Below are 27,434 nucleotides of genomic sequence, written 5' to 3' on the forward strand. Positions count from 1 at the left end.
ATGATCCCTCTTGCTGTTCTGGCTTCTGGGATAGCTGTGCAGCCTGCATTTGCTCCATAATAATAATAATAATAATTTATTATTTATACCCCGCCCATCTGGCTGGGTTTCCCCAGCCACTCTGGGCGGCTTCCAACTGAATATTAAAAACAGTACAGCATCAAACATTAAAAACTTCCCTAAAGAGGGCTGCCTTCAGATGACTTCTAAAAGTAAAATAGTTGTTTATTGCTTTGACATCTGCTGGGAGGGCGTTCCACAGGGCAGGAGCCACTACCGAGAAGGCCCTCTGCCTGGTTCCCTGTAACCTTACTTCTCGCAATGAGGGAACCGCCAGAAGGCCCTCGGCGCTGGATCTCAGTGTCCGGGCTGAACGATGGGGGTGGAGACGCTCCTTCAGATATACTGGACCGAGGCCGTTTAGGGCTTTAAAGGTCAGCACCAACACTTTGAATTGTGCTCGGAAACGTACTGGGAGCCAATGCAGATCTCTCAGAACTGGTGTTATGTGGTCCCGGCGGCCACTCCCAGTCACCAGTCTAGCGGCCGCATTCTGGATTAATTGCAGTTTCCGGGTCACCTTCAAAGGTAGCCCCACGTAGAGCGCGTTGCAGTAGTCCAAGCGGGAGATAACTAGAGCATGCACCACTCTGGCAAGACAGTCTGCGGGCAGGTAGGGTCTTAGCCTGCGTACCAGGTGGAGCTGGTAAACAGCTGCCCTGGACACAGAATTAACCTGTGCCTCCATGGACAGCTGTGAGTCCAAAATGACTCCCAGGCTGCGCACCTGGTCCTTCAGGGGCACAGTTACCCCATTCAGGACCAGGGAATCCCCCACACCTGCCCGCCCCCTGTCCCCCAAAAACAGTACTTCTGTCTTGTCAGGATTCAGCCTCAATCTGTTAGCCGCCATCCATCCTCCAACCGCCTCCAGGCACTCACACAGGACCTTCACCGCCTTCACTGGTTCTGATTTAAAGGAGAGGTAGAGCTGGGTGTCATCTGCATACTGATGAACACCCAGCCCAAACCCCCTGATGATCTCTCCCAGCGGCTTCATATAGATATTAAAAAGCATGGGGGAGAGGACGGAACCCTGAGGCACCCCACAAGTGAGAGCCCAGGGGTCTGAACACTCATCCCCCACCACCACTTTCTGGACACGGCCCAGGAGAAAGGAGCGGAACCACCGTATAACAGTGCCCCCAGCTCCCAGCCCCTCTAGACGGTCCAGAAGGATGTTATGGTCGATGGTGTCAAAGGCCGCTGAGAGATCCAGCAGAACTAGGAAACAGCTCTCACCTTTGTCCCTAGCCCGCCGGAGATCATCAACCAGCGCGACCAAGGCAGTTTCAGTCCCATGGTGAGGCCTGAATCCCGATTGGAAGGGATCCAAATGGTCCGCATCCTCCAGGCGTGCTTGGAGTTGTCTGGCAACCACCCGCTCAATCACCTTGCCCAAGAATGGTAAATTTGAGACTGGGCGATAGTTGGCCAAATTGGCTGGGTCTAAAGATGTTTTTTTAAGAAGCGGTTTAATGACCGCCTCTTTCAGCGGGTCTGGGAAGGCTCCCTCATAGAGGGAAGCATTCACCACCCCGCAGAGCCCATCGCCCAGCCCTTCCCGGCTCGCTTTTATCAGCCAGGATGGGCAAGGATCCAGGAGACAGGTGGTCGGTTTCACTTGTCCAAGCAGCCTGTCCACATCCTCGGAGGTAACAGATTGGAATTGATCCCATGTAACAGGACCAGACAGAACTCTAGCACTCTCCCACCCTGGCCCTGCTCCCACGGTGGAGTCTACCTCCTTCTGAATCTGAGCGACTTTATCTGCAAAAAACTTTGCAAAAGCATTGCAGGAGATCTTGGGGTCCCTACCAGGCCCCGGTGGTGCAGGTGGTTCCGATAGATTGCGAACTACCTGAAAAAGTCTCCTGCTGCTGTTTTCTGCAGATGCAATGGAGGCGGTGAAGAAGGCCCTCTTCGCCGTTGCCATTGCCACTTGGTAGGCTCGACGTTGAGCTCTAGCCCGTGTCCGGTCTGATTCAGAATGAGTTTTCCGCCACCGGCGCTCTAGCCGTCTCAACGATTGTTTCATCACCCTCAGCTCTGGGGAAAACCACGGGGCTGTCCGGGCTCCATGCAATCGGAGAGGGCGCTTCGGAGCCAGACAGTCAATAGCCCTGGTTAACTCCGCATTCCAGCGGGCCACCAGGGAATCAGCTGAAAGGCCATCAACTTGGGATAAAACATCCCCTACCACTCTCTGGAAACCAATTGGATCCATTAAGTGGCGGGGGCGGACCATCCGAATCGGTCCCACCTCCCTGCAGAGGGGAAGGGTCGCGGAGAAGTCCAGTTGCACCAGGAAGTGATCTGACCATGGCACTTCTTTTGTTTCGCTTTTAGATAATGTCAGATCACCAACATCTGTAGAGGTAAACACCAAGTCTAAGGCATGTCCGCGGCTATGAGTTGGGCCAAACTTATTCAGGGACAGCCCCATGGAGGCCATGCTTTCCACGAAGTCCCGAGCGGCCCCTTGTAAGGTCGTGTCGGCATGGATGTTAAAATCCCCCAGGACAACCAAGCTAGGTGTCTCCAGGAGCATATCCGCCACGACCTGAAGCAGCTCGGACAGGGAATCCTTGGTGCAGCGGGGAGGTCGGTACACCAAAAGGAATCCTGTACTGCCCCTATTGCCCAACTTCCAGAACATGCACTCAGAAAATTGGGTCTTCCCAATAGGACGCCTGGTGCAGACTAATGACTTCCTAAAAATCACTGCAACCCCCCCTCCCCGCCCATAAGACGCACACACATTTCTCCTTACTTTTTAGGAGGGGAAAAGTGAGTCTTATAGAGCAAAAAATATTTTATTCCCTTTCTCCAGTCCAGAAGGTAGCTGCGCTGCTACCGCTGCTAATGGTGCAGCTGAGGCCAGCCCTGAGAAAACATTGGGGGATTTCTCCTACCCTTGAAGAAATTTAGTGAAAGCCTCCCCCCCCCCCAAAAAAAACCCCAAAGTGATCTGCTTCCAAAACAGGATGGAGGGTGCCAAGAGGACCTTTTTGCACACAACTCTACTTCCCCATCTCCAAATTTTGGGAGAAGCAAAACAAAGACTTTCCTCCCAAAACCTGCCTGGACCATTCTGGTGTGGGATGTAACATAAGCAGTCAAGTACAACACTTCTTGTTTGCCCAGAGTGGACACACAGGGGGATGTTACTCCAGCCAGGAGGACTTCCTGTCACACCTGGTCTGGAGCTTCTTCCCCCTGCGTGTGACCAGGTAGATGGGCGTGACCCTGGGAGACCCCATAAAAAGGGCTGGTCATTCTTTCTCTTTTGCTGTTCTTCTGCTGATACTGTTGTATTTTGCTGTCAGCCAGCAGGACATGGGCTCAAATCCCTATGTGGGATTAACCCACATTCTTTTCTGTAACTCTAAGCTAAAGCCTGACTTCAGAGATCCAACTATGAACTGAATGCAAGTAAACTTATAACTTATAAAGAAGGTTATTGTGTCTTTATTCTCTTTAGGAGGGAAAAAAGGGACCTCCCAGGAACAAAACCCAATCTGGACAAAGCCAGATTGCATTGCTTAAGTAAAGGGATTCAAATGAATCTACCAACTAGATTCCTGCTAAATATTGGGGAATGCACTCCGCTGCTGCTGACTCACAAGCATGAGTGAGGAAGGATACTATTAAATCAATATATCCTCTCCTAGTATCCACAGCATTCCCACATCTGGTTGGACATCTGTCCCATTCTCTCCTCAGCAATACAAACATTTTTTAAAAAAGGAAAAGGAAATAAAATGCAATATTTTTTTATTAGAAGGGCAATGGTATATGAGAAGTTGCAGGTATGATTTCCTGGAACTTGTTCACAGGCTGAAATAGTTGAGATCAACACAGTCACCACTGAAACACCCTGAAGAAAATCTGGATAATTTTAAGACAGCTCCATTTCTTTTTCGGCAAGGGCTTCATTTAAGACAGCTCCCTAGTTCAGTAGATGGTCATCAGGGAAGGCTTAACTACGACATAGCCCTTAATTTGATAGCTCAGGGATCTCCAGTTCAAAATATAGTTGGAAAGGGTGCCGCCATTGCGGACGAGACGCACCTCATCCGGGGTCAGCACCCGGTCCCACATGTACACACCCGTGAGCTCTCCTAGAAAGGACTGGTTGATATCAAAGCCACCTCCAACGGAATCCTGATCTTGCGCCAGGAGAAGGGATCCCCCTGTGCCTATAGAGTAGCCCTTCTGCATGCCCATTCGGGGGAGAGGCTGCCCATCCAACCAGAACTCCACCAACCCCGTGGCAGACTCCCAGCTCATACAGATGTGCTCCCACTGAGGTCCGGAGGTCATTCTTTCCGGAACACTGAAGGTCACCGATGAGCCACCCACATAAAAGTTGTATTGGTTGGGTTTGGGCTTGAAGATCAGGAGCTCATTGTCGCTTTTCTGTGTGGCGTAAGAGAAGAGGCCGTAGGCGCGGTTCAGCAATGTGTAGCTTCTCAGGCAGACGGTGACACTGGTCAAAGGATCCTGGAACGAGGCATTCAAAACCACAGCGGCTGTGTTTGAACTCGCTGGGAATATGAATACCTTCGTTTGAAGGTCTGGAGGCAGGAAAAGAAGAGAGTAAGGGTTTTTTCCTCACACCTATAACTACATGCAGGTATTACTTGAACATTGTCTGAGAGATTGCTTTAATATCCTGTAGCCCACTGACTTTTGGTCCAACCCTAGAGACCTGTTGTTGTTGTTGTTGTTACAGACCCTCTCAGTGTCCCTATTTTCCAAGAACAGTCCTGGATTTACAGAAGCCATCCCGGTTTCTGATTTGATCCTGGAATGTCCCACTTTTCCGCCAGTATTGGAGTAAGATTAAGTCCAGTTGGCTTGTGTATGGGCCTTGGGGAAGGGCACCATCTTGTCCTTTGCCTGAGGCAGCAAAATGTATTGAGCTGACCCTGTCTCATGCCCTGCCCTGCAGCTTAGAAGCAGTTTTGGTGAGGGTGCATGTGATATAAAACCCTCTGTAGGAGTGAGACATGGCAGAGGGCACCATATTCCGGCTCGCCTCAGGTGGCAAAATGCCTTGGTCGGCCCTGCTTCTCCACCTTTATCAACAAAGGGATAGAAAATCATGCCCTCTGTAGAAGACAGGTCTCACACTGGGCTGAACACTGGGCTGGGTGGGATCTCCACCGTTTTTAATTATGAGCTCAGAAAACCAACAGTCTTAGCCAACGGCTGGACTGTGACTCTGGCAGGATCACATGCAAAAGTTGTTTTGTGCTGGTATTGTTAATGAATCACTTCGTTCATAAACCACCAATATGCCTTTGTTAAGATAATCCACGGCAGGCTTCCTCAACCTCGGCCCTTCAGATGTTTTTGGCCTACAACTCCCATGATCCTTAGCTAGCAGGACCAGTGGTCAGCGATGATGGGAATTGTAGTCTCAAAACATCTCGAGGGCCAAGGTTGAGGAAGCCTGATCCACGGGCAAAAGTCAGAAGAAAATCATTAAAATACAATAAATTTAATGACAATATTTTTTTAAAAAAGCAGCAGGATTAAATGGCATAAGCACATAACATGCTACAGTGGTACCTCAGGTTAAGTACTTAATTCATTCCGGAGGTCTGTTCTTAACCTGAAACTGTTCTTAACTTCTTAACCTGAAGCACCACTTTAGCTAATGGGGCCTCCTGCTGCTGCTGCCGCGCCGCTGGAGCCCGATTTCTGTTCTTATCCTGAAGCAAAGTTCTTAACCTGAAGCACTATTTCTGGGTTAGCGGAGTTTGTAACCTGAAGTGTATGTAACCTGAAGCGTATGTAACCCGAGGTACCACTGTATTTCGGGTCAGTGGGCCCTCTAGTCAAGTATCTTGTCCTCACATTGGCCAACTAGGTATCTAAGGGAAGCACACAAGCAGAACCTGACGTGCAACAACAACAAACAAACAAGTAAACAAACACAAGAATGCATAGTTAAATATTTGAACCACAGCGGACAGTAAGGGTTTGAAAAAATCTCAAGTAATTTGCCCAGAGGAACAAGAACATGTGTGCAAGGTGCAAGACCTTCATTTGCTCTAAACTAAAGAACCAATCTCTACTATTTTTTTAAATTTTTCTTTACTAGATTTTATTTTATTATTTTTCTTTACTAAATCTTTGTTTCATTACTACTTAAAAGTGAGCTCCAGCACTTCGCATTGTTCTTAGCAATGTGTCAACAGACACACCTGTTCTTTAAACAAAGGCAATCCAAGTTCACAACCTGCAGCCTATTCAAGATAGTAATCTCACAGCTATGTTTGTTTTCACCACACCTGTGAAACCCCAGCTCTTCCCCATCCAAATCATCTCCTTCCTCCAAGTGCCTCTGAGTCACAAACAGCAGCACAGTGGCTATTTTCGAGTCTTGACTCGGTGGCCTCATGGTCTCCTCTCTTTAAAAAAAACCCTTTCACTCTAGATTTATGGTCAGGGGCAGTTCTTTAGATGGCAACGTGTGTTATTCCACTTCCTTCAAATGTGTTCAATAATCAGCCCTGCTGCATCCTGGACCACTCCTGCTCATTCATAGGATCACGGAACTGGAGAGTTGGAAGGCACTCCGAAGGTCAGGAATCTCAACACTCCCCATCCAATTTGAAACCAATACGGACCCCGCTTAGCTTTGCAAATGCTGTTGGCGTCCATCTGTTTCGAGTAGGGGTCGGCAAAGTTTTTGTGGCTTGGGCTGGTTCACAGTCCCACAGACGCTGCGTGCGCACACGCGCATGCACAAATGCTATTTCCGGCGCTCCTTCCGGCGCAGAGGAGGCGTGCACAGCTTCCTGTTGGCTGCAGGAGCTTCCTACAGCCAAATGAAGCCGGCCAGCATCGCAGAAGGCGGTCCCTGCTCTGCTCCACGCCGCGCCAGTTTAGTGCGGCGCACGGGAACCGACCGAGCAGGTGGCGGGGGTCCGTGGGCCAGTTAAACGACCCCCCAAGGGCTGCTTGTGGCCCATGGGTCGTAGGTTGCCGACCCCTGGTCTTGAGAGACAATGGAGTATGCCTCCGGTGGGGGAAGTCAAACTGCTGTGTTAGCTGCACCGAAGTGAGGGGGGCAAGCCTAGGCAGTGTGTATGGAGGTCCTGGGCTGCCCAGATGACAAACCCATCTCTCGGCCTCACCGATATGGTCCAAGGGAAAGCAGAGCAATACACTTGGCACCAGCTTGGCAGCAGGAGTGGCTGGAAGAAGGCATACAAGGTGCCATCCAACCACCTAAGGGACTCCACTCTGGATATAATAATTATTATTATTAATTATTATTATTTATACCCCTCCCATCTGGCTGGGTTTCCCTAGCCACTCTGGGCGGCTTCCAACAAAATATTAAAATACAATAATCTATTAAACACTAAAAGCCTCAAAAGAGGATATGCCTTTTCTTCTCCCAAAGATATCCCACAAGGCAGTAAAGGTTTAGGATCAGCATTTTCCTTGTCCTACATGGGCTCCCTTCCCAGGTTCCAGAGCCCTATCTGTCCCTCCAATGCGCTAGCAGTTCTATCGCTGCAGAACCAATTGGAGCCCTCCAGGATTCCCCCCCCCCAATCCTGCCCTGGTGGTTCCACAGCAGACGATCCAGCTGCTTAGCTCTGGTGCAGAGCTACAGGCATTTCAACTGTGCAGCTCAACACAGCACTCACCTTCCTCTGCCAGAGACCCTAAAAGGCAGGCCAGGATGACGAGAGAGGAGTGAAGGATCTCCATTCTGGCTGGACACAGAACAAACTGGTCAAAGCGGCCCCAGAATCTGCTTTTGATTTCTGTTGGGAACTTCTGTTCTCAGCAAAGTCAATCTGCAATTGTGAAATTTTGCAAACTTTCTCGGCATTTATATCTGAACTGACCTGGGTAGGCTGAGTTTCCTGTTGCTTACTTCCTAGGGATTTCCCCAACGTATTGACAAAACTGTTCCTCTCCCCCCACTTTCAAAACTACCTCAACTAGCACTGGCTTCTCTTTTTAACTCCTTCCAGCTCAAAACCATTCCTCACAATCCTTGGATTCCAAGAGCCTTTTTGGACAGTTTTCTTAGCCAGGTTTTGTGGGACGGTAAGGGCCATAGCTCAGGGGCAAGGCAACTTTCCTGGTGGACATCGGGGTTTGTTTCTTAGTTTGTTTTCTGAGATCCAAAAGCCTTTTTCCAGCTTAGGAAATTCATTTACGCCTGAACACCACACCTAAAGAGAACTTTTTCGCATCAGATCTCTGTTGCGGACTTCCTTTAAACTCTTTGTGTGGTCCTTTTGTCTTAGAGGTGGAGATCTCCTTGGCAGGAGGATGACAAGAGACTTCGCTTTATCTCTTTTTCTCCCCACTTAGTCTTCTCTTGCAATTTAGCTTAGAGTTTAGAGTAAACTTAGAGTAAGCTACTAACATGAGTTTGACCAAACTGCAGGAGGCAGTGGAAGACAGCAGTGCCTGGCGTGCTCTGGTCCATGGGGTCACGAAGAGTCGGACACAACTAAACGACTAAACAACAACAAGCATTGTTGGGATATACAGTACTCACTCAGCCACTAACCTTGGGCAGTCACCATTATCTTTGCCTAACCTCCCTCACAGGGTTGTTGTGTGGATGAAATGGGGAGGAGAACCATGTACACCACCTTGATATCCTTGGAAAATAAAAGGTGGTATATAAATGTAATAAATAAATAATCAATAAATCTGCAGATCTTGCATTTTTAGGCACCAAATGTTTAATTTAAAAAAATGACCTTTCGCCTGCGACAGAGAGTCTGTTTGGTTTCTTCCTAACTCATGGTTCTACAAACACTTTCAAGACAGTTTTGGAGAGGGAGGATATGCTCTGAGGAGCCTCTCACGCCCCCTTCCTTAAGCGATGTGGGAAGATGAGAGTCCAACAACATCTAAACATCTGATCTCAACTACAGAATACCTATTTGCTTGTACCCAGCAAGCCATTCTTTGCTCGGCCTACACCTGCCTCTGACTTTGACCCCCAGGGGCACGTGCCCCCCACAGACCCCAGAAGGGCACACAAATTGGGGGAGGGGTTAAAGAGCTCCCCACTTAATAGCAGATAGGCTCCATGACCCAACCATCTCTTAGGCATTCTGATCCTGGCCATTTTATATGCATTCATTATTACGTGAAGGCCGCTCCCTGCAAGGCTCTTTCCACCTGGCCTAGGGGCAGGGCCCACACTCACCAGCCCTACTGAAGAAGCTCCTCATGAGGCCGGAGGAAGATCGCCCAGTTAATGTTTTATTGATTTAATATGCTGTAAACCACTTGGGACGCGGGTGGCGTTGTGGGTAAAACCTCAGCGCCTAGGACTTGCCGATCGTATGGTTGGCGGTTCGAATCCCCGCGGCAGGGTGAGCTCCTGTTGTTCAGTCCCAGCTCCTGCCCACCTAGCAGTTCGAAAGCACCCTTAAGTGCAAGTAGATAAATAGGTACCGCTTTATAGCGGGAAGGTAAACGGCATTTCCGTGTGCTGCGCTGGTGCAGGCTCGGCAGAGCAGCTTCGTCACGCTGGCCACGTGACCCGGAAGTGTCTCCGGACAGCGCTGGCCCCCGGCCTCTTAAGCGAGATGGGCGCGCAACCCCAGAGTTGGTCACGACTGGCCCGTACGGGCAGGGGTACCTTTACCTTTAAACCACTTGGAGTTTTTTTATTAAAAATATAAAGCGGTATAGAAATTTAAAAATACATACATTATTACATTAAGGACTCTTTCACACTTCAGTTTGTCCCGCAGCTTCCCCACCCCTCCAAACCTGGTCGGATATACCCCACATTTCCTCCTAGTGTTGTCTACACTGATTGGCAGCAGCTCTCCAGGATTGCAGGAAGGGGGTCTTTCCCACCTGGGACCTTCTGCATGCAAAGCAGGTGTTCTGCTCTGTGAGATAAAGTGGCCGTTCCCCACGTGAGCATAGGCAGGATTTGGGGGGGGGGCTTCATGTTAGGAGAGGCAGAACCTCAGTTAGTTAAGTATTTTTATTGATTTACTTGCTGGTGGGGCAGCTGACTCCCTGCCTCCCCCCCCCCCCTTGGCTACGCCCAAGGTTCCTGCCAGCGGAGACCAGGTTCAGAGGACAGATGCAGGAAACACTCCCCTTGGTTCGGCAGGGCTGTGAGCTCCTCTCCAGTCCCAGCAAGTCCCAGTATGAACCAATGTATTGACTGAGCCACTATTCCCCCACCCTGCTTGGACGACTACGGGGACTGAGCCCGGGGCCTTTCTTTTATATATATATAATATTTTTTATTAATTTTTAGCATACAAATTTTTTAAAGACATACCACACAAATTATTATACATATGTCCTTGTTTGGACTTCCTTCAGCATCTCTGATAGCCTTCCGTCTTGATTATTTCTCCTGCAATTCTTAACTTAATATTGCCTTTACATTTTCTAACAAATCACTTCTCCCTTTCCATTTTTACAATATTTCTTAAATTACTCCTCACAGAACTTCTTGTAGTCCTACAAACGTAATCTGATCATCACAAATACTTTTCAGATACTCAGTAAATTTAGTCCAGTCTTCGGTAAACCTCTGGTCCCGCGGGTCTCGGATCCTTCCTGTTAGCTTGTCTAATTCTGCGTAGTCCAGAGCCCGGGACTTTCTGCAGGCCAAGCAGGGGCTCTGCCCCTGAGCCTTGGGCTGGCAGACAGAGCTACTTCGTTCCCCCACGGCCGCCCCCTTCTTGTCTGCGCCAGGACCCCCGAGAGACTGAGCACCCCGAGGGGCCAGAGGATGATGGTCTTCGCCACGGGGGGGGGGGCAGCAGCAGATCTCCCCTGTGGGATCCCCGGGGCACCAGATCATCCGCCTCCCCTTTTCCTCCCTACGGGCCAGCTTCTGGAATCAGCTCCGCACAGCGACTCAGCAACTTCTCAGGAGGAAAAAACACGCGGGCGGGTGGGTGTTCGGCGATGCAGCAAAACTCGCAGAGGTAAGTGGCAAACAGGGCGCACCACAACAAACACGTGCGTAAAAGCAGGCAGGGCGCACTCTCCGGCTCCCAGGGATTGTTAATCCTGACCCACTGCGATCACCATGTGGGTCCACAGGAAGCAAGAATGGAGACCTCCCGACGCGGATTGGGAGTCCCACCCTGAACAGCTCCTTCTGCCCGGCTTGGTTCTTGCTGCAAGAGTTGGGAATTTGGAGAGGCTCCCTTGCACTCTTCTGCTCTCCAAAAGACGGGCATTTGCAGAGGTTCCCTTTCCGCTTGCACTGGGCGGGCAGGAAGTGCGCCCCTTGGCATCGGTATGACTTCCAAGCCGGCTCCTTTCTCCTGTTTTGCAACCCTGCTTTTCGTTTCAGGTACTGCGCGGGAAATCGGGTACCCAAAACAATGTCAGGAAAAGGGGGGAAGCGGCAGCAGATCAGGGGGCCTTGATTCCAGGGGCGCGCTGCCCATCCACATGCACGGATGCCGAGCCGTAGATACCCCAAAGCTGGTAGCCACCCAGGAACCACTTTTAACCCAAACATGCATTTGGAGACCCACTTCTTCAATTTCCCCCATCTATTTGCAGGGTGAGAGTGTTGCTCCTGCGACCCACCTTAGGTCCGCTTGCCCCGACCCACCAGTTGAAGACTTTACAGGATACTGGTGGGACCGGCTGTGTGATAGAACACCTGCTTGGCATGTAGAAGGTCCCAAGTTCACTGCCTGGCATCTTGCGGTAGCGCTGAGAATGTCCCCGCTTGAAATCCCTGGGAGCTGCTGCCAGTCAGTGTCGACAATACTGAACGAGATGGACCAATGATTTGACTCACTATAGGACTATATGGGGGGGGGGGGAGGCGTTTGAGGGCAGCCTCAGTGTCGTCCTGGGACAAGATTTCTTTGCCAAGGGTTATTTTTAGGCTGTCTAGCAAAGGGGGGCGAGGACTGACAAGCAAGCAGCTTGTATATGAAGTACGTGGTTTTAAATCTGCCCTCAGAGTGTTTTCTGTACATTTAAAAAGAGTGATGAGAAAACTGTATTGTTTGGAGGAGCATTTGGATATCTTACTTGCCCTTCCCCAAAGATCCCAGCCGTGATTCCTGCACTGAAAGATGGTAGGCTAGTCCTAAATTCCTAAGTTTGTTGATAAACAAGGTTTTACGTATTTTATTCCTCTATTAAATTTGTATACTGCCCGTCATCTGAAAATCACAGGGCAGTTCACAACATAGAAAATACAAAGCGAGAATGCAGACTAGAACAAAAACAAACCAAGAAACCACCCCACTCCCTTCCAACTCTACAGTTTTATGATTCTGGCTTACAGCAATATAAAAATACAGTACAAGATTAAGATCAGCAGCAAGCAATAATGTTTGTGTCTCATGCACTCTGTCAAAGGGGCAAGTCCTGGGATGGGGAACCTCAGGCCCAGAGGCAAATGCGGCCCTTCAGGCCTCTCTGCCTGGCCCTCAGGACTTTCCCCATCCTCCAGAGCCACACCCCTTACTGGCCACACCCCCTTCAGTGCTTTTGCCTGGCTGGAGGGTGGAGATAGATGCATGTGGAAACAGACACACCAGTAATGTTCTGCCCGCTTTAGCCTCTGGCTACACATATTTCTGGCATGTGGCCCCCAACAGGTTTCCCAGAATGGAGTGTGGCACCCGAGATTTAAACAGGCTCCCTACCCCTATCTACTGCTAGCTTCTGATGGCTTTCAAAGAGGGGGAAATTAGACAAAAGAGAGAATCTTATCCATCTTGGCTGTGAGTCTTGGTTTTTTTTGGTTTTTTTTATAATGATATTTTATTAAGTTTTAACAATAAGGAAATTCCAAAACAGCAAACAAAGAAGAATAAAAACACAGGAAAAATATAAAACACAACAATACAAAATTACACAATAAAAAAAATACAAACATTTAACCTAACAAGGGGAAAAAAGAAGAAAAAGAAAAAAAACAAATAAGCGCACAAAAAAGAAAAACACAAATCCCTCTTTTTAAATTTCTCATCTTTAATTAACTTATTTTCCTGACTTCCTCACGCCTCCCTTTTTTGTATCCCTTTTTGAAAATTGGTTCAGCAAATTCATATCCTATTATTTTATCCTTAATTGTTTTTCCTCCCGAATTATAATTTCAAATTTTTATCTATTATCAATCCAGTCTTACATTATATCTTGTTGCTAGAACCCCTTCATTTCATTTCAATGTCATCAACATTCATACATTTTACAATGTTTCTGTAAATAAATTTTAAATTTCCTCTAATCTTCTTCCACCGACTCTTCTCCCTGATCTCGGATTCTGCCAGTCATTTCTGCCATTTCCATATAGTCAATTACTTGCATCTGCCATTCTTCCAGAGTGGGTAAATCTTGTGTCTTCCACTTGGCTGTGAGTCTTGGAATACCTTCTCCCTGCCTTGTGAGCCTTTTCCACCTGGCCTGGGAGGGCAGGGCCCTGACTGACTCCAACTACAAAAGTTGAGGCTGCTGAACAGAGTCTTGGCCTGAACTATTGTTTAGGGGTTTTTGTTGCAGGTGGGGTGGTTGTTGCTGATATTATTTTTTTGTATCTTTATTTTAGAGCTCATTATTTATATAAAACATAATAACAGCATCAAACATTAAAAACTTCCAGATACAAGGCTACCTTCAGATGTCTTCTAAAAGTTGAATAGTTCTTGTATCTCCTTGACATCTGAAGGGGGGGCATTCCACAGGGAGTTTGTGACTACTTTTGTTATGTTGTACTTACGTATTCTTTCCATGGTGTAAGCTGCCTTACATAAAATTATGTATATATGTGTATCCTATAAAATGCTTTCGGAAAGAGGTTTGGGGATGACTGTCCCATGGAGGGACAGAAAATATGAAGCAAATAATAATTACTATTTTCCATTTGTACTTCATTGAAAGAAGCCCACCTCTTAATATTGTGCTTGGATGGTATGTGACTTCCCAAAGGATGAACAGAGATATATAGAAGGCCTATGCTTGGGTGGGATGGTTTTGTTTTGTTTATTTTTTAATTATGTATTTTGTGTTGTTTATATTGCAAGTTTATGTTGTGAACTGCCCTTAGATCTATGGGAGAAGGACAGCATACAAATTTAATAAATACAGTGGTGCCTTGCAAGACGAAATTAATCCGTTCCGCGAGTCTCTTCGTCTTGCGGTTTTTTCGTCTTGCGAAGCACGGCTATTAGCGGCTTAGCGGCTATTAACGGCTTAGCGGCTATTAACGGCTTAGCCGCTTTAAGAAAAAGGAAACAAGCTTGCAAGACGTTTCGTCTTGCGAAGCAAGCCCATAGGGAAATTCGTCTTGCAGAACGACTCAAAAAACGGAAAACCCTTTCGTCTAGCGAGTTTTTCGTCTTGCGGGGCACCACTGTAATAATAATGTTGGAAATGCACTACTTGGAAGCTGGCTTGGAGAGATGCAAGGATCCTCAGATATGTAGTGTTGATGGGTGGAGGGGAGGAGGCAGATCTCCTGGGGCTCAGGTTGTTGTTATTATTGTATTTATTGATTAAATCTATATACCACCCTTCATCCGTAGACCTCAGGGTGGTTTACAGAATAAGAGTACAAGGCGAAATTCACAAAATACATAATATGAACAAGAAAAAGAACAAAACAAACAAATACCTCTCACAGGCACATTTAAAAGAGCATAAGATGTTAATAATCCAAAAGCCTGCCTAAAGTGGAACGTTTTTGCCTGGCGCCTAAAGGTGTATAATGAAGGCGCCAGGCGAGCCTCCCTGGGGAGAGCATCCCACAAACGGGGAGCCACTGCAGAGAAGGCCCGTTTTCGTGTTGCCACCTTCCGAACCTCCTGCGAGTGGGGCACACGAAGAAGGGCCTCAGAGGATGATTGCAGAGTCTGCATAGGTTCATATGGAGAGAGGCTTTATAGGTCACAACCAGCACTTTGAATTGAAACTACGTAATTGGCAGTCAGGCCAGGATCGGTGTACTATGCTCAAATCGTCTTGGCCCAGTGAGCATCTAAACTCGCCTTCACCACTAAGCCTTTAACTACTAGGAAAATTTATCTTTCCTTGGCTGCAGGAGGTGGGGGCAGAGAGAAGTGCAGTGCTGTTGGATCAGGCTGGAGGGAGCCTGTATAGTCCAGCATCCTATCCTCACAATGGCCAACCAGAGGCCTACTTGAGAAGCTCACAAGCAAGATTTCGGCTTCTCCTGTACAGAGCAATGGTGGCCACAAGAGGCTGCTGTAACACCAAAGGTTGCATTTTGGAGGGCATTATAAACTGCATCTGCAAACCTAGGCATGCTTACCTGGGAGTAAGCCCCTTTGAACTCAGTGCATAGCTGTCAACCTTCCCTTTTTTTTGCGGGAAATTCCCTTATTCCGGCACCATTTTCTGCTGCTTCCCACTGCTATCCTGGATTGTTAGATATCCTGTAGACTGTCCCCTTATTTTCGAGGCTGCTGATCCCTTATTTTCAAATCTGAAAGTTGACAGCTATGACTCAGTGAACCTGTACATCTGCAGCCCTAAATATATTTATCCTTCTTTCTAACTTAGCGCAGTCCCCACCAGATCCTGCACAGCTCCGAAACGGATGCCACCAGGGATTGAAGCAGATTTTCTGCCACTGAGCAGATTGAAGCAGATTTTCTGCCAACATTTCTCCGGGGAAACTAGGGACGTCCTTTTCTATTATTATTATTATTATTATTATTATTATTATTATTATTATACTCCACCCATCTGAGTGGGTTGCCCCAGCCACTCTGAGCAGCTTCCAGCATATATAAAACATAATAAAACATTAAACATTTTAAAAAACTTCCCTATGCAGGGCTGCCTTCAGATGTCTTCTAAAGGTTGTATAGTTACTTATCTCCGGGGCTATGGGGTTGCATAACTCCATACCCTCCAACATTTCTTTGATGAAAATAGGAATGTTTCTAAGGGAAAGCAGGACATTCTGGCATCAAATCAGAAACCGGGACGGCTTCTGCAAATCCGGGACTGTCACTGGAAAATAGGGACATTTGGAGGGCCTGCAAAGGCCCCTTCCCCTGGGAGGCCACCCAGGGAATATCTGCTTGGGCTGAGGGCCAACAAAGATGGCGGCACCCTGGGCCATTGGCTTCTGCTTTGCAAAGCTTCAGGTCTGGGTAGTTCCACCGGCAGAGAGATTACATGATCCCACCCGGAGAGCCTCCCTGCAGGTTTTCTCATTGACTCCGGTGACCTCAGAGGAGATAATCCCCCCTGCTTTTGTTATCTGTGGGAAGAGGCGCTGAGTCATCGCTCTTAAGCGCCAAGGGTGGGCCGCCGCCAGAGATTCCCATCATGCCTCTGTGCTTGACGGGCCTTGGAAGCTTGTCAGGAGCTCCTTGGTGAATCCTAGAACTGTAGAGTTGGGAAGGGCACAAGGGGCATCTAGTCCAACCCCCCCCCCCAAAATGCAGGAATCTCAGCTCAAGAATCCATGACAGGTGGCCAAGCCAATCTCTGCTCTCCATGGAAGGAGAGTCCACCTTCTGAGGGAATCCCAGCTACTCTCCCCCTCAGAAAGGTCTTCCTAACTTTTGGTCACAATCTCCTTTCTTGTTATATTTGATTGAACTAAGTGAATATTGATTTTTAATAATAGTAATAATAATAACAATAATAATAACAACAACAAATTTATTATTTAAACAATAATAATTTATTATTTATACCCCGCCCATCTGGCTGGGTTTCCCCAGCCACTCTGGGCAGCTTCCAACCGAATATTAAAAACGCAATACAGCATTAAACATTAACATAGCGGGCAGATGAAGAATCGGAAGTCCTTTACTTTCTGAATCTTACTTTCTATCATTCTCTTTTAACCTGTTTTCTACCCTCTCTTTTTTTTCTCTATTTCTTTCTCTCTCTCCTCCCCCCCTTTGTTTTTTATTGTATCTAGATTAAAGTCTTGGTTTGGTTTTAAAAAAAGGAAAATATATTACGTTATCTTTTTCTCTATAAACCATAATTAATTGATTTTTTTAAAAAAAGAATCTCCTTTCTTGTCCTTTGACTAGAACAAGCTGACTCCTCTGAGAAGGTTTAGTGACTCCGGCCATTTTTATTACTCATACGACCTACAGAATCTACAGTGCTGTTTTGACCCTTTATGCAGGGGTGGAGATGCTTTGGGGGCTTGAGGGCCACATTTCCTTCTTAGCAACCTTCTGGGGGCCACATGCCAATGGCCAGGGGGGCTAGAGGCAAAAGCAGGTGGAACAACTGATGTGAATATTTATCTCTTTCTGGTAGCTTAGTTGACAGTGCGGGGAGAACCAAGTCCTGGTGGCTAATAGCCATTGAGAGCTTTATCCATCATGAATTGCTCTAATACTTTGCTCTGTATAATCTTATGCCAGTTAGTCTTTATGTTAGGACACCTCCAGTATTCCCAAGCATATTTGAGAACTTTAAGATAGTGCAATTAAAGCTCCCTCTGGTGCAACATATCAACTTATTTTTTTAAATAAGGAAAGTAAAGAAAGTGATGGAGGAAGGCACCCAAAATCTTGAGTTAACCATCAATTGACAAAACGGTGTCTGTCCTCCCTGTGAAAAAATCGGGGCCAGTGCTCAGTAAAACGTGGACATTGTATAAGCTCCGCACAAGCTTTCTACCAGCAAATCTGGATGAATGCTCAATAAACAGGTCAGCAGGAAGAGCTTAGGGTCTCCACAGTGCCACAAGACCCTGTTATTTTTCCTCTGCAATAGGTTGCTGGAGTAAATTCGTCAGCACCGCCGAGAGGATCTTAATTAAAACAAAAATCTCCTGTGTTTACTTCTTTCTCTTGCAGCGCTCCAGTTTTCTTTTGCCTCCTCTGCAAAAGGCGCTTCTCCTCACAACGATAATCCATGAGGTAACCGAGGTGCAAAACGAGCAAATAACAGAATATTACTTGTTCATCCCAGCAATTTGCCCATGGCCGGTCCTACCATTAGACAGAGGTAGGCAGTGACCTTGGTGGAAATTCTGCATCTGATCCCGGTCATCGCTGACATGTGGCCCTCAGAAAATTGCCCAGACAGGAGTGTGGCCCTGCCGAAACGAGGATGTGAAGACAGTAGCGCTTTCCTCTGTGTGTCTTCTAGCAGCTGGTACACAGAGAAAGGCTGCCTCTCTATGTGAATGTTTGCTTAATACCTTTTTGTTCCCTTTCCTGTTTTGTTCGCTTTTAATACCTGCAAAGACAACAGCCGGAGCTCTCTCCGGCACCTCCCCACCCTTTTTCTGTTAGCACAGCGATCATCCTGTGTTTTGTTTTCTTTTCCAAATCGGGCAGCGGATTTCCACACACAAACCAGCTTTGGTTCTAAGAACGCTTAATCCCAACCCAATACCTTTGGCTGCGTTGAGGGCTAGGCGGTGGCGGCTCTGTTCCCAGAATCCTCCGGGGCTGCATTCAGGGCAGCTCCAGCCAGACCGCACCGAGGCGAAGTTTTCCGCAGAGGGTGGCACTGGGGAACTGCGCCCAATTCTCAGGCAGCCTTTTGAGAACACGGCAGGGAGAAGGGAGTTGCCTTTTGGTGAACTACCTCCGCTTTGGTTTTTCTCTCCCTCTCGCTCACAGGGTCCATGGCGTCCGACAAGCCACCCAATTTCTCCTGGGTAGCGCCAGGCCACCTGGCGGGGCTGGCCATGCCCCGCCTGCCTGCACACTACCGGTACATGCACGAACATGGCATCCGACATCTGGTGTCGCTCACGGAGCGCAGCCCGCCGTACCACGACACCTGCCCCGGCATCCAGCTCCACCGCCTGCGTATCACCGACTTCTGCCCGCCTTCGCCTGAGCAAATCCAGCGCTTCCTGCAGATTGTGGACGATGCCAACGCCAAGGGAGAGGTCAGTTTTCACGCCGCCGTATCAAGGCGATTTCTCTAGCTAGTCTAGTGTTGTCTATGCAGTGGAGAACTGGACTTTGAGCAGCGGGCCGGATTCTTACCTCCTTGAGTTTCTTTTCCAACCTTAAGTCTCCACATTTCCACATCAGTTTGCGATTTTAAAAAACAACCCCCATGAAAATTTTAGTGTGAATTTATGAGCAATTTTGTCAAATACAATGTGTTTGCCTATGTTATTTTTAGTGTACAGTGGTACCTCGGGTTAAGCACTTAATTCATTCTGGAGGCCTGTTCTTAACCTGAAACTGTTCTTAACCTGAAGCACCACTTTAGCTAATGGGGCCTCCTGCTGCTGCCGCACCGTTAGAGCACAATTTCTGTTCTCATCCTGAAGCAAAGTTCTTAACCCGAGGTAATATTTCTGGGTTAGAGGAGTATGTAACCTGAAGCGTATGTAACCTGAACCGTATGTAACCCGAGGTACCACTGTACTGTAATGTGCCATTTTTACACTTTCGTTTGTGCGTCTGTGTATTTGTACACATTCCTTGACTGGAAAACTACCTTGTAAAATTCAGAGAGGTATGGATTTTGATGGGTGGCTGTCCCCCCCCCCCCATTTGCACATTGTTTCAGAAAGCGTGGAATAGGTAGGTTCAAGAAGCAGCTCAGTAGCTTCACTAGCTTCACTGCAAGTGGGTCGCTGTGGGAGGGTGGGGAGGTGGCAGAGCTTCAGCCTGGTGCAAAAGCACCAGCAGAGCCAATCCAGCACCTCACCTCTCCCTTGTGGTAAGCAACAGCGACCCACCCAATGGAAACCCCACCTGGCAAACCGCTTCTGATGTCTTCCTGTTCAAGTGCATTTCCCTGATGCTTCCCTAATTTGCAAAAAACCAACAAAAAAACCCACCTTTTTTTACAAGCAGATTTATTGCAAGAGAGGCCTTAAAATTAATGGCACTGATTTGCAAGGCCCCATCCATACCTGAAGTTTAAATCACTATTATACCACTTTAAGAATCATGACTAAGCATCCTTGGAATTATAGTTTTTTAAAGGATTCTGAGAGTTGTTAGGATACTCCTATTCCCTTCACAGAGCTACAATTCCCAGAGTGATTTAACAATCAATCCCCATTCCCAGGAAACCCTCCCTCAATTGGCTGGTAGTTAGAAAGATGAGAGGTGAGGGTTGAGCCTACAGTGATGTGATCTAGAAGCAAGAGAGAGGCAGAGCAATGCTTGATTTCTCTTTGAATCCAAGGCTGTGGCTATGAAGGAAACAATGCCTTCTTGGGGTGTGAATGCAGGCTCAGGTTGTATATACATGTAAATAAACCATATATCATAAATACACCACAGTCTCTGCTGTGCCTCATTCCAAAGGAAACACAAACCTTGGGTAAGTGCCTGGAACTCCTGGGATCTCGCACCACTCGGAGGTCGGGGTAGCATGCGACAGTAGAGTGCAGACGTGCCAGGAGCTCTTTAATTTCACAAATGTTAATTTCTTCAGGGGCCAGAGGGGCTCTTTCACACTGCGGCTTTCCCTCTCTTCACCAGGCTGTGGCAGTGCATTGCATGCTGGGATTTGGCAGAACCGGAACCATGTTGGCCTGTTACCTCGCCAAGACCCAGAAGATCACTGGTGTTGATGCCATCCATGAGATTCGCAAGCTGCGGCCAGGCTCCATCGAGACCCATGACCAGGAGAAGGCCGTTGTCCAGTTCCACCACCGTATCAAATAACCAGAGGAAGAGATGAGGATGGGCACTAGGAACTCCTCAGCTGCTGAGTTGACTCCACGGGGGATTTTAACTTTACCGTAACCCCTGTTGCTGGCGGAGGATTATCTGGCTGCCAAATGGGGAGGCTGGTTGATTTGTTGGTTGGTTGGTTTTCTTGTTTGAAGCAGGTGTAGGCAGTCTGTGGCCCTCCAGAGTTGCTGAACTACAACTCCCATCACCCCTGGCTGTTGGCTCTGCTTGCCAAGGCTTATGGGAGTTGTAGTTCAGTGACATCTGGAGGGCCAATGTTTCCCTGCACATGCTTTAAAGGGATGCTTTGGATTCTTTCCTGGGGGCTTCTGGTTGGGGTACAAACTGATTTTTTTGTGGGAGTTTCAGATACTCAGGGAACAGAACCCCATTGCAAGGGTTGGCAGCAAGCAATGAGTTTTCCCTTTCACCCTGGAAGAAACAGCCAGCATGGGCAGTCAGGAGACATTTTACAAACTGTCTGTGCATTTAAGGAGTGTCATGGGGTGCCCTTTTCTGTCGCAAGCCAGCAGATTCTCCTGTCTTGACACTTCACCGCCCAGAAATAAAGGCGATCAAAGGTGACAACTGTACATATTCACTTTCAGTTCATTTTATTCTGTTTTCTTTATTCTTACATTCGCACCCCACTGCTTCCTCTGAGGAGTTGTACATGGTTCCCCCGTTCTCCATTTTATCCCCACAGCAACCCTGTGAGGTAGGCCAGGTTGAGAGACAGCAACTGGCCCAACGTCACCCGGTGAGCTTCACGGCTGAGTGGGAATTTGAACCCTGGTCTCCCAGGTCCTAGTCTAGCACTCTGACCATTTCACCACAGGGCTAGGGAAGCATTTTTTTTCAGCTCAAGGGCCAGGTAACTTTCTGGGGAACCTTCTGGGGGCCACATTCCAGCAGGGGTGGAGAGGTGATTAAATGGAGGAGGGGGTTATCACTTTAGTCTATAAAAAGTTCTACAACAAATAATATAATTGATTGAATAAGAGTATTATTATTGTTATTATATAGCAATGAATACAACCCAGTTAGCGTTTGTAAAATTCAGGGATACTAAAAACCAATAGCCATGCATGCCTCCATCCAGGGCACACCTTTGCATTTCATTTACAATAAGGAAAATCATATGACTGTTTAGCATCCTGTATCTCTAAAGGGAAAATAGCACACCAAGCAAAGTTTCTCCACTCTGAAGTGCTTTGGCTAGAAGCTACCAGAAGGGGGAGCTTGTGTGTCGCCTTTTCTCTTTAGACAAAACATTGTCCCTAATTGGAAGCTGTTTATTATTATTTTTAATAACTCCTGATTACTCTTCGCATCTGCTTCACACATTCCTTACATAGGTGGGTGGAGGATAGGAGGAGGGGACACTGGAGAGGAAGGTTGGAGGGGCGGGTCAGGCTATCAAGGCCTACGAGTCACACTGGCTATATTCTACCTCCATTTGCTGGGAATTGCAAGCGAGGAAAGTTGCCCTCAGGTCCTGCTTGCGGGCTTCCAAAATCCGTTGGAATTGATCGTGTTGGGTGATGCAGGACAAAGATTGTACTTTGCACGGCGCATAGTTAGCAACTGTAGAACTCTCCTGCAGGAGGCAGCGATGGTCAGCAATGTGGATGTCTTCAAAAGAGGTTTAGGCAAATTCACGAGGGACGTGGGTGGCACTGTGGTCTAAACCACAGAAGGTCAGCGATTTGAATCCCCAAGATGGGGTGAGCTCCTGTTGCTTGGTCCCTGCTCCTGCCAACCTAGCAGTTTGAAAGCACGTCAAAGTGCAAGTAGATCAATATGTACCACTCTGGCGGGAAGGTAAATGGCGTTTCCGCGTGCTGCTCTTGTTCACCAGAAGCGGCTCAGTCATGCTGGTAACATGACCCAGAAGCTGTACGCTGGCTCCCTCGGCCAATAAAGCGAGATGAGCGCTGCAACCCCAGAGTCAGTCACGACTGGACCTAATGGTCAGGGGTCCCTTTACCTTTACCTTTACCTTTACCTTTATGCAAATTCACAGAGAAGGCAGCTATCAATGGCCACAATGACTTGGGAAGGCAGCCTGTGGGGAGGAATAGCTCTGGGCCATGTCTCCTCTTCCTGCTGCTGCTTTCTTCCAGAACATTCTCTCTCAGGTTTTCTGTCCTTTTAAACCCACAGAGACGGGGTGGGGGGGAAGGCTGGCCTGAAATTTCAGATCCCATTCCAGAAAGCTCACGCTGTGAAGCAAGGAGCTATTCTCTCGCAGAAAACTTTGTAGAACTCCCTCTGAGATGGTTACGCAACTGCTCCCGTGTTTTATAAGAGGTGCACCAGGCTGGCTTTTAACTTGGACTGCAGGGGGGGGGGGGGAGAACGCATGGGCATGGGAAAGTGATCCTGCGGGAATTTTTAAGACATGCCGCCTGAGCGCTTCATGTTCGTTCTCGGCACGATAGCAGGACATGAACAGTTGAGACCGTAATATGCCCAATGAGGCTGTGAAGCTGGAGCCTCTGGCACTGATTGGCTGAGCTCCTCTTACGTCACAGAAGGACAGAGCAGGCCTAAGTGTGTCTGGAGGCTATTGGCCCCACAGCTCTATTCCCAGAGAGGGGTGGTGACAGAGAAGGGCCTGGAGCATTAATGCAGGGAGCATTAGCAAATTCAGGGCTTTTTTTCAGCCGAAACTCAGTTCTGGTAGCTCTCAGATGGGCCACCGTTGCCATTATAAGGGAACAAGCTCATGGGGAGTTCTGCCACCTCTTTTTCTAGAAAAAAATAGCACCGAGCAAACTTGAGAATAACGACGGGAGGAGAAAGAAGAAATAGCAATAGGGAGGGATCTGAGAGCATAAAGAGAAGGAGATGGTGCAGAGTAACATAGAAGGGCCAAAATGATAGCTAAGGGGGACTGAGTTTCTGAGGCTTGTGGAGTCCAGTCCCCCCTACCCCCAATATTCCAACTTGCCTCTTTCATGAAATTTCAGTTTTTCACTTTTAAAAGTGTTCAGTCCTTTTAAAAAACTGCAATAGAACAAAAAGGGTGCAGGCTGTTTGTATTAGGTTGCTCACTAACTTCTTCTTTTTTTTTTTTTTTTACTTCATAAAATTAATATACCGCTTCATTATTAAAAACCTCGGCGCAGTTTGATTTTTTTTTTTTACTGTGTTTGATGTTTCAATTGGTTGGAAGCTGCCCAGAGTGCCTGGGGTCAGATGGGCGGCATCATATTATTATTATTATTATTATTATTATTATTATTATTATTATTATTATTTAACTTGCCCCCATCTTCCGATATTCCAGCCTTTGAGGACAAGTGCACAGAGCTAACTGACAAGACCTAAGCCTTTACCTGTAAATGATTCCTGAACCTATTAAGGTACCTATTATATCTGTTTGCTTCTCATGCCTCCATAGGCCCACTCAATTTCCAGCTATAGACATCTCAGGGGAGGTTGGGAAAACCGGGGTTGATTGGTTTCAAATATCTAGTCAATTTGTGGCGCTTTCAAGAACACAGGAAACTGCCTTAAGGCAGACCAGTGGTCCATATAGCTCAGCATTTCCTACTCTGACTGGCAGCAGTGGCTTTCCAGGGTACCAGGCAGGAGTCTTCTCCAGCCCCACCCAGAGATGCCGGGGATTCATTTGAGGACCTTCTTGATGCAAGCGAGATTCTCATGAGACGAAGGAGCAGGTTTATCTAAAGTTGACAAGCTTTATCTAAATTTGGGCGCCATTTTGAATCAACATGGCGGACTGGGCCTTCCGTAACTGCCCTGATTTTACCCACTGCTTTCAGAACTGGCATGAGGCTGCTAGCTTTTTAATTAAAAAAATACTTCTTAAACAAGTAAAGAAGAAACTTTACAAGATAACTGTGGGACTTTCAGGAGGGTTTCTCCAAATGATCTGGCTGGCTTTACAAATGGTTTCAGCAGCAACTGAGAATACCAGCAAGTCTGGAATCAGGTTCCTCTAACCACAGATGGTATCCCAGCGTGGCTTGGCCAAAGTGCTGCTCCACCTGCGCTGCCCCAGGGTCTCAGGCGTTGGGCTCGCTGGCTTGTCAAAGCGATCAACCAGCTGTCATCACTGTACACCTCTCGCTTTCAGTGAGCTAACGCAAACGGACAGGTAACTCTTGCCCACTAAAGAAACCTTCACAGAACTGGAAAGCTTTGCGTTGCCTCCCTTTCCCTTCTCTCCTGCCTCGCCTCAAGGCCCTGGGGGCCAGTTTTGCAAAAGTAGGCAAGTGACTTTGAGACCTGAGTTCCGATTCGGGAAGCCGTGGGAGCAGGAGACGGCCTTGTGAATTCTGTGCCAACAAAAATAACTGTTGGGGGTCCACACGGTTGCCCATTCTACAGATAGTGGTGACAGTTGCAGATTTGGGAGCTAAGGTGAAGTTCTGTTCAGCTGTTAAACTCACCTGATGCCCCACAAGTAAATCATTACCTCGCAGCCTAATCCCTTGCAGGGTTGTTGTGTACTGAAGCGGCTTGGAGGAAAGGGAATCTTTGCATGCATAGAGGTTAAGTATGAACCAGAGCAAAACTCTGGGGCCCGTTTTGAGTGCTAGGTCGGGTTGCCAACCGTGATTTCTACATTACTGGTTCCTGGATCGTACTGGGGCCATAGAAGCCATACTGGGCAAAGCCCGGGTGCAATCTCATAGGACAAGGGCAGAGACAGAATGGAAACTGAAGACTCAGGAGAGAAGCAGGGCAGGTATGGGATGAGGGTGGAGCTTGATGGCTGAGGGGTGGAGCCAGAAAAGATTTTGGCAGAAGGAAGTTGGAGTTGAAGTGGAATTTGATGACTATGGGGTAAAGCCAAAATGGAGTAGGATGAAACAGGGTTTGTGCCAGGATTGGAGCTTGGTGTGTTATGAGAGCCACCTACGAGGATGAGGTAGGGCGTAGGTGGAGCATAATCATTTTTGGAAGTTTTCACACTCCCAAACTACTTATATGACAAAACATGGTTTATTTATGTATACAGTGTTTATATACATGCAGAGATAAAGGTAAAAAAAATGAGGTTCCAGTGTCATGATTAAAATTCATCTTGTACTTTTAAACATTTTTTTTTAGTAAGTTGGCAACTCTAATCTGCAGAAGGACTGACACCAACTTGTCTATTTGGCAACCTAGTAAGTTAATGTTTACTGGAGACATTTGTGCTTATGATATAGTCATAGTATAATGCTAAAACTGCCGTGGGTGTCAGCACAAAATGGCTGCCATAGGGAGCACAGAGAGAGAGAGAGAGAGAGAGAGAGAGAGAGAGAGAGAGAGATGCCAGTATTCTGAACTAGAGAGTCCTGTCACAAATAAACCATATACAGTGGTACCTCGGGTTACATACGCTTCAGGTTACTTACACTTCAGGTTACAGACTCCACTAACCCAGAAATAGTGCTTCAGGTTAAGAACTTTGCTTCAGGATGAGAACAGAAATCGTGCTCCGGCAGCGCGGCAGCAGCAGGAGGCCCCATTAGCTAAAGTGGTACCTCAGGTTAAGAACAGTTTCAGGTTAAGTACGGACCTCCGGAACGAATTAAGTACTTAACCCAAGGTACCACTGTATTTACATGCACACACATAAGCTCCATACTGTAATGCATTTTTATTCTTTCTTACTAGCATATGCATTCATGCACACCTTTCCCTAGCCCTGTTTATGCATTTCTGTGTACATTACTTTCCTGGAGAACTGAGTCGCAAAATCTGGAGAATTGCAAATTTCGAAGGATGGCTGTTTTTCGGTTCATTTATTGTTTCAGGACGTGTCTTTAAATGCGAACTGGATTGAATTTCTTCCCCATCCCTATTTGGGGGCAGAGCCAAGGCCAAAAAAAAAAAGCCAGCAGGTTTACGGGCAGAGAGCCTGTCAGAACCCGGCAGACGGTGGCCATCTGATTTGCTATGTTTTCAGAGGCTAATTACCGGCTACCTGCCATTTTGACAGCTCAGGCTTATAAAAAATGCCAGCTCTGGGAGCAACACACAGAAGGACCCAGAGAGAGAAAGAGACTTATTGCAAATGGGGCCGGTGTGGGGAGAGGAAGAGAGGCCTGCTCCACTCCGAACCACAAGATTCTTCTGCCAAACTGCAAGGGATTGATTGAGGCTGTTGTGGGAGATACATGAAAGCAGCTTAGCTGCAATATTATTTACTCTTAAACTCCTCTTACCTTTAGCCGTGTCCTCAGCAAGCTCACAGCTAAGAGGGTGCCTGGCAGAGGCTGTGTGACGTAGGCTTTTCCGCCCACTGCCAAAAGTTGGAGGGGCGCTGACTGCCCAAAGGCTGGCCTTGAAACAGGGTCACTGTGGTTCTGTGGTTTATATTATCAAAGGCCTTTGATAAAATAGCCCCCTAGATCTCAGTCCAGTAATGAACCTGAGGGTATAAAAACACAGTGCTTAGGCTGAGACCCACTGATTTGAAAGGGAACCTACAGCAAAGAAACACTGCAGCCTTGGTCTGATTTTCTTGTTATTTAAATGTATTTATTTTTATTTATTTAACAAAATCCAGTGCATTTTTCTGGGGGTACTTAAGGGTGCGCAGTATGGCATCTTTCCCCCCACCCCCCAAAAAAGTTAAAAGTGACACTAACTGTAACTTTATATTGAGTACTGTAGCACCCTGCTTGTGGTTAACGCTTAGCTGGAATGAAATATTCAACGCAGCAATAGAGAAATTAAAATAATTATTTATTTGTCAGACAAATAAATGAGAGGCACAGTGGTATA

At 47.4% G+C, this 27,434-nt stretch overlaps 2 protein-coding genes across 6 annotated transcripts; one reads left to right on the forward strand and one right to left on the reverse strand.

Moving 5' to 3' along the window:
• Positions 1 to 3,820: 3,820 nt before the first annotated feature.
• On the reverse strand, positions 3,821 to 7,900 carry LOC114586563 (serum amyloid P-component-like). Its single transcript, XM_028710179.2, has 2 exons — positions 7,737 to 7,900; positions 3,821 to 4,640 (listed from the first exon to the last, which is right to left on the reverse strand). Exons 1-2 carry the CDS (start codon positions 7,798 to 7,800, stop codon positions 4,018 to 4,020), a joined length of 687 nt encoding a protein of 228 aa, XP_028566012.2. The 5' UTR covers positions 7,801 to 7,900; the 3' UTR covers positions 3,821 to 4,017.
• Positions 7,901 to 10,369: 2,469 nt separating this feature from the next.
• On the forward strand, positions 10,370 to 21,274 carry DUSP23 (dual specificity phosphatase 23). Of its 5 annotated transcripts, none has more exons than XM_077920879.1 (4): positions 10,370 to 11,027; positions 17,877 to 17,939; positions 18,651 to 18,925; positions 20,487 to 21,274. In XM_077920879.1, the coding sequence occupies exons 3-4, from the start codon at positions 18,656 to 18,658 to the stop codon at positions 20,670 to 20,672; spliced, it is 456 nt and encodes a 151-aa protein (XP_077777005.1). In that variant the 5' UTR covers positions 10,370 to 11,027; positions 17,877 to 17,939; positions 18,651 to 18,655; the 3' UTR covers positions 20,673 to 21,274. The 5 variants fall into 5 exon arrangements, with proteins under 5 accessions (XP_077777005.1, XP_028566013.2, XP_028566017.2 ...); XM_028710184.2 differs by lacking the exon at positions 10,370 to 11,027 and adding an exon at positions 11,112 to 11,344; XM_028710181.2 differs by lacking the exon at positions 10,370 to 11,027 and adding an exon at positions 11,113 to 11,401.
• Positions 21,275 to 27,434: the final 6,160 nt, after the last annotated feature.

The sequence above is a fragment of the Podarcis muralis genome, chromosome 16 (assembly GCF_964188315.1).
Source record: "Podarcis muralis chromosome 16, rPodMur119.hap1.1, whole genome shotgun sequence".
NCBI classification, from domain to species: Eukaryota; Metazoa; Chordata; class Lepidosauria; order Squamata; family Lacertidae; genus Podarcis; species Podarcis muralis.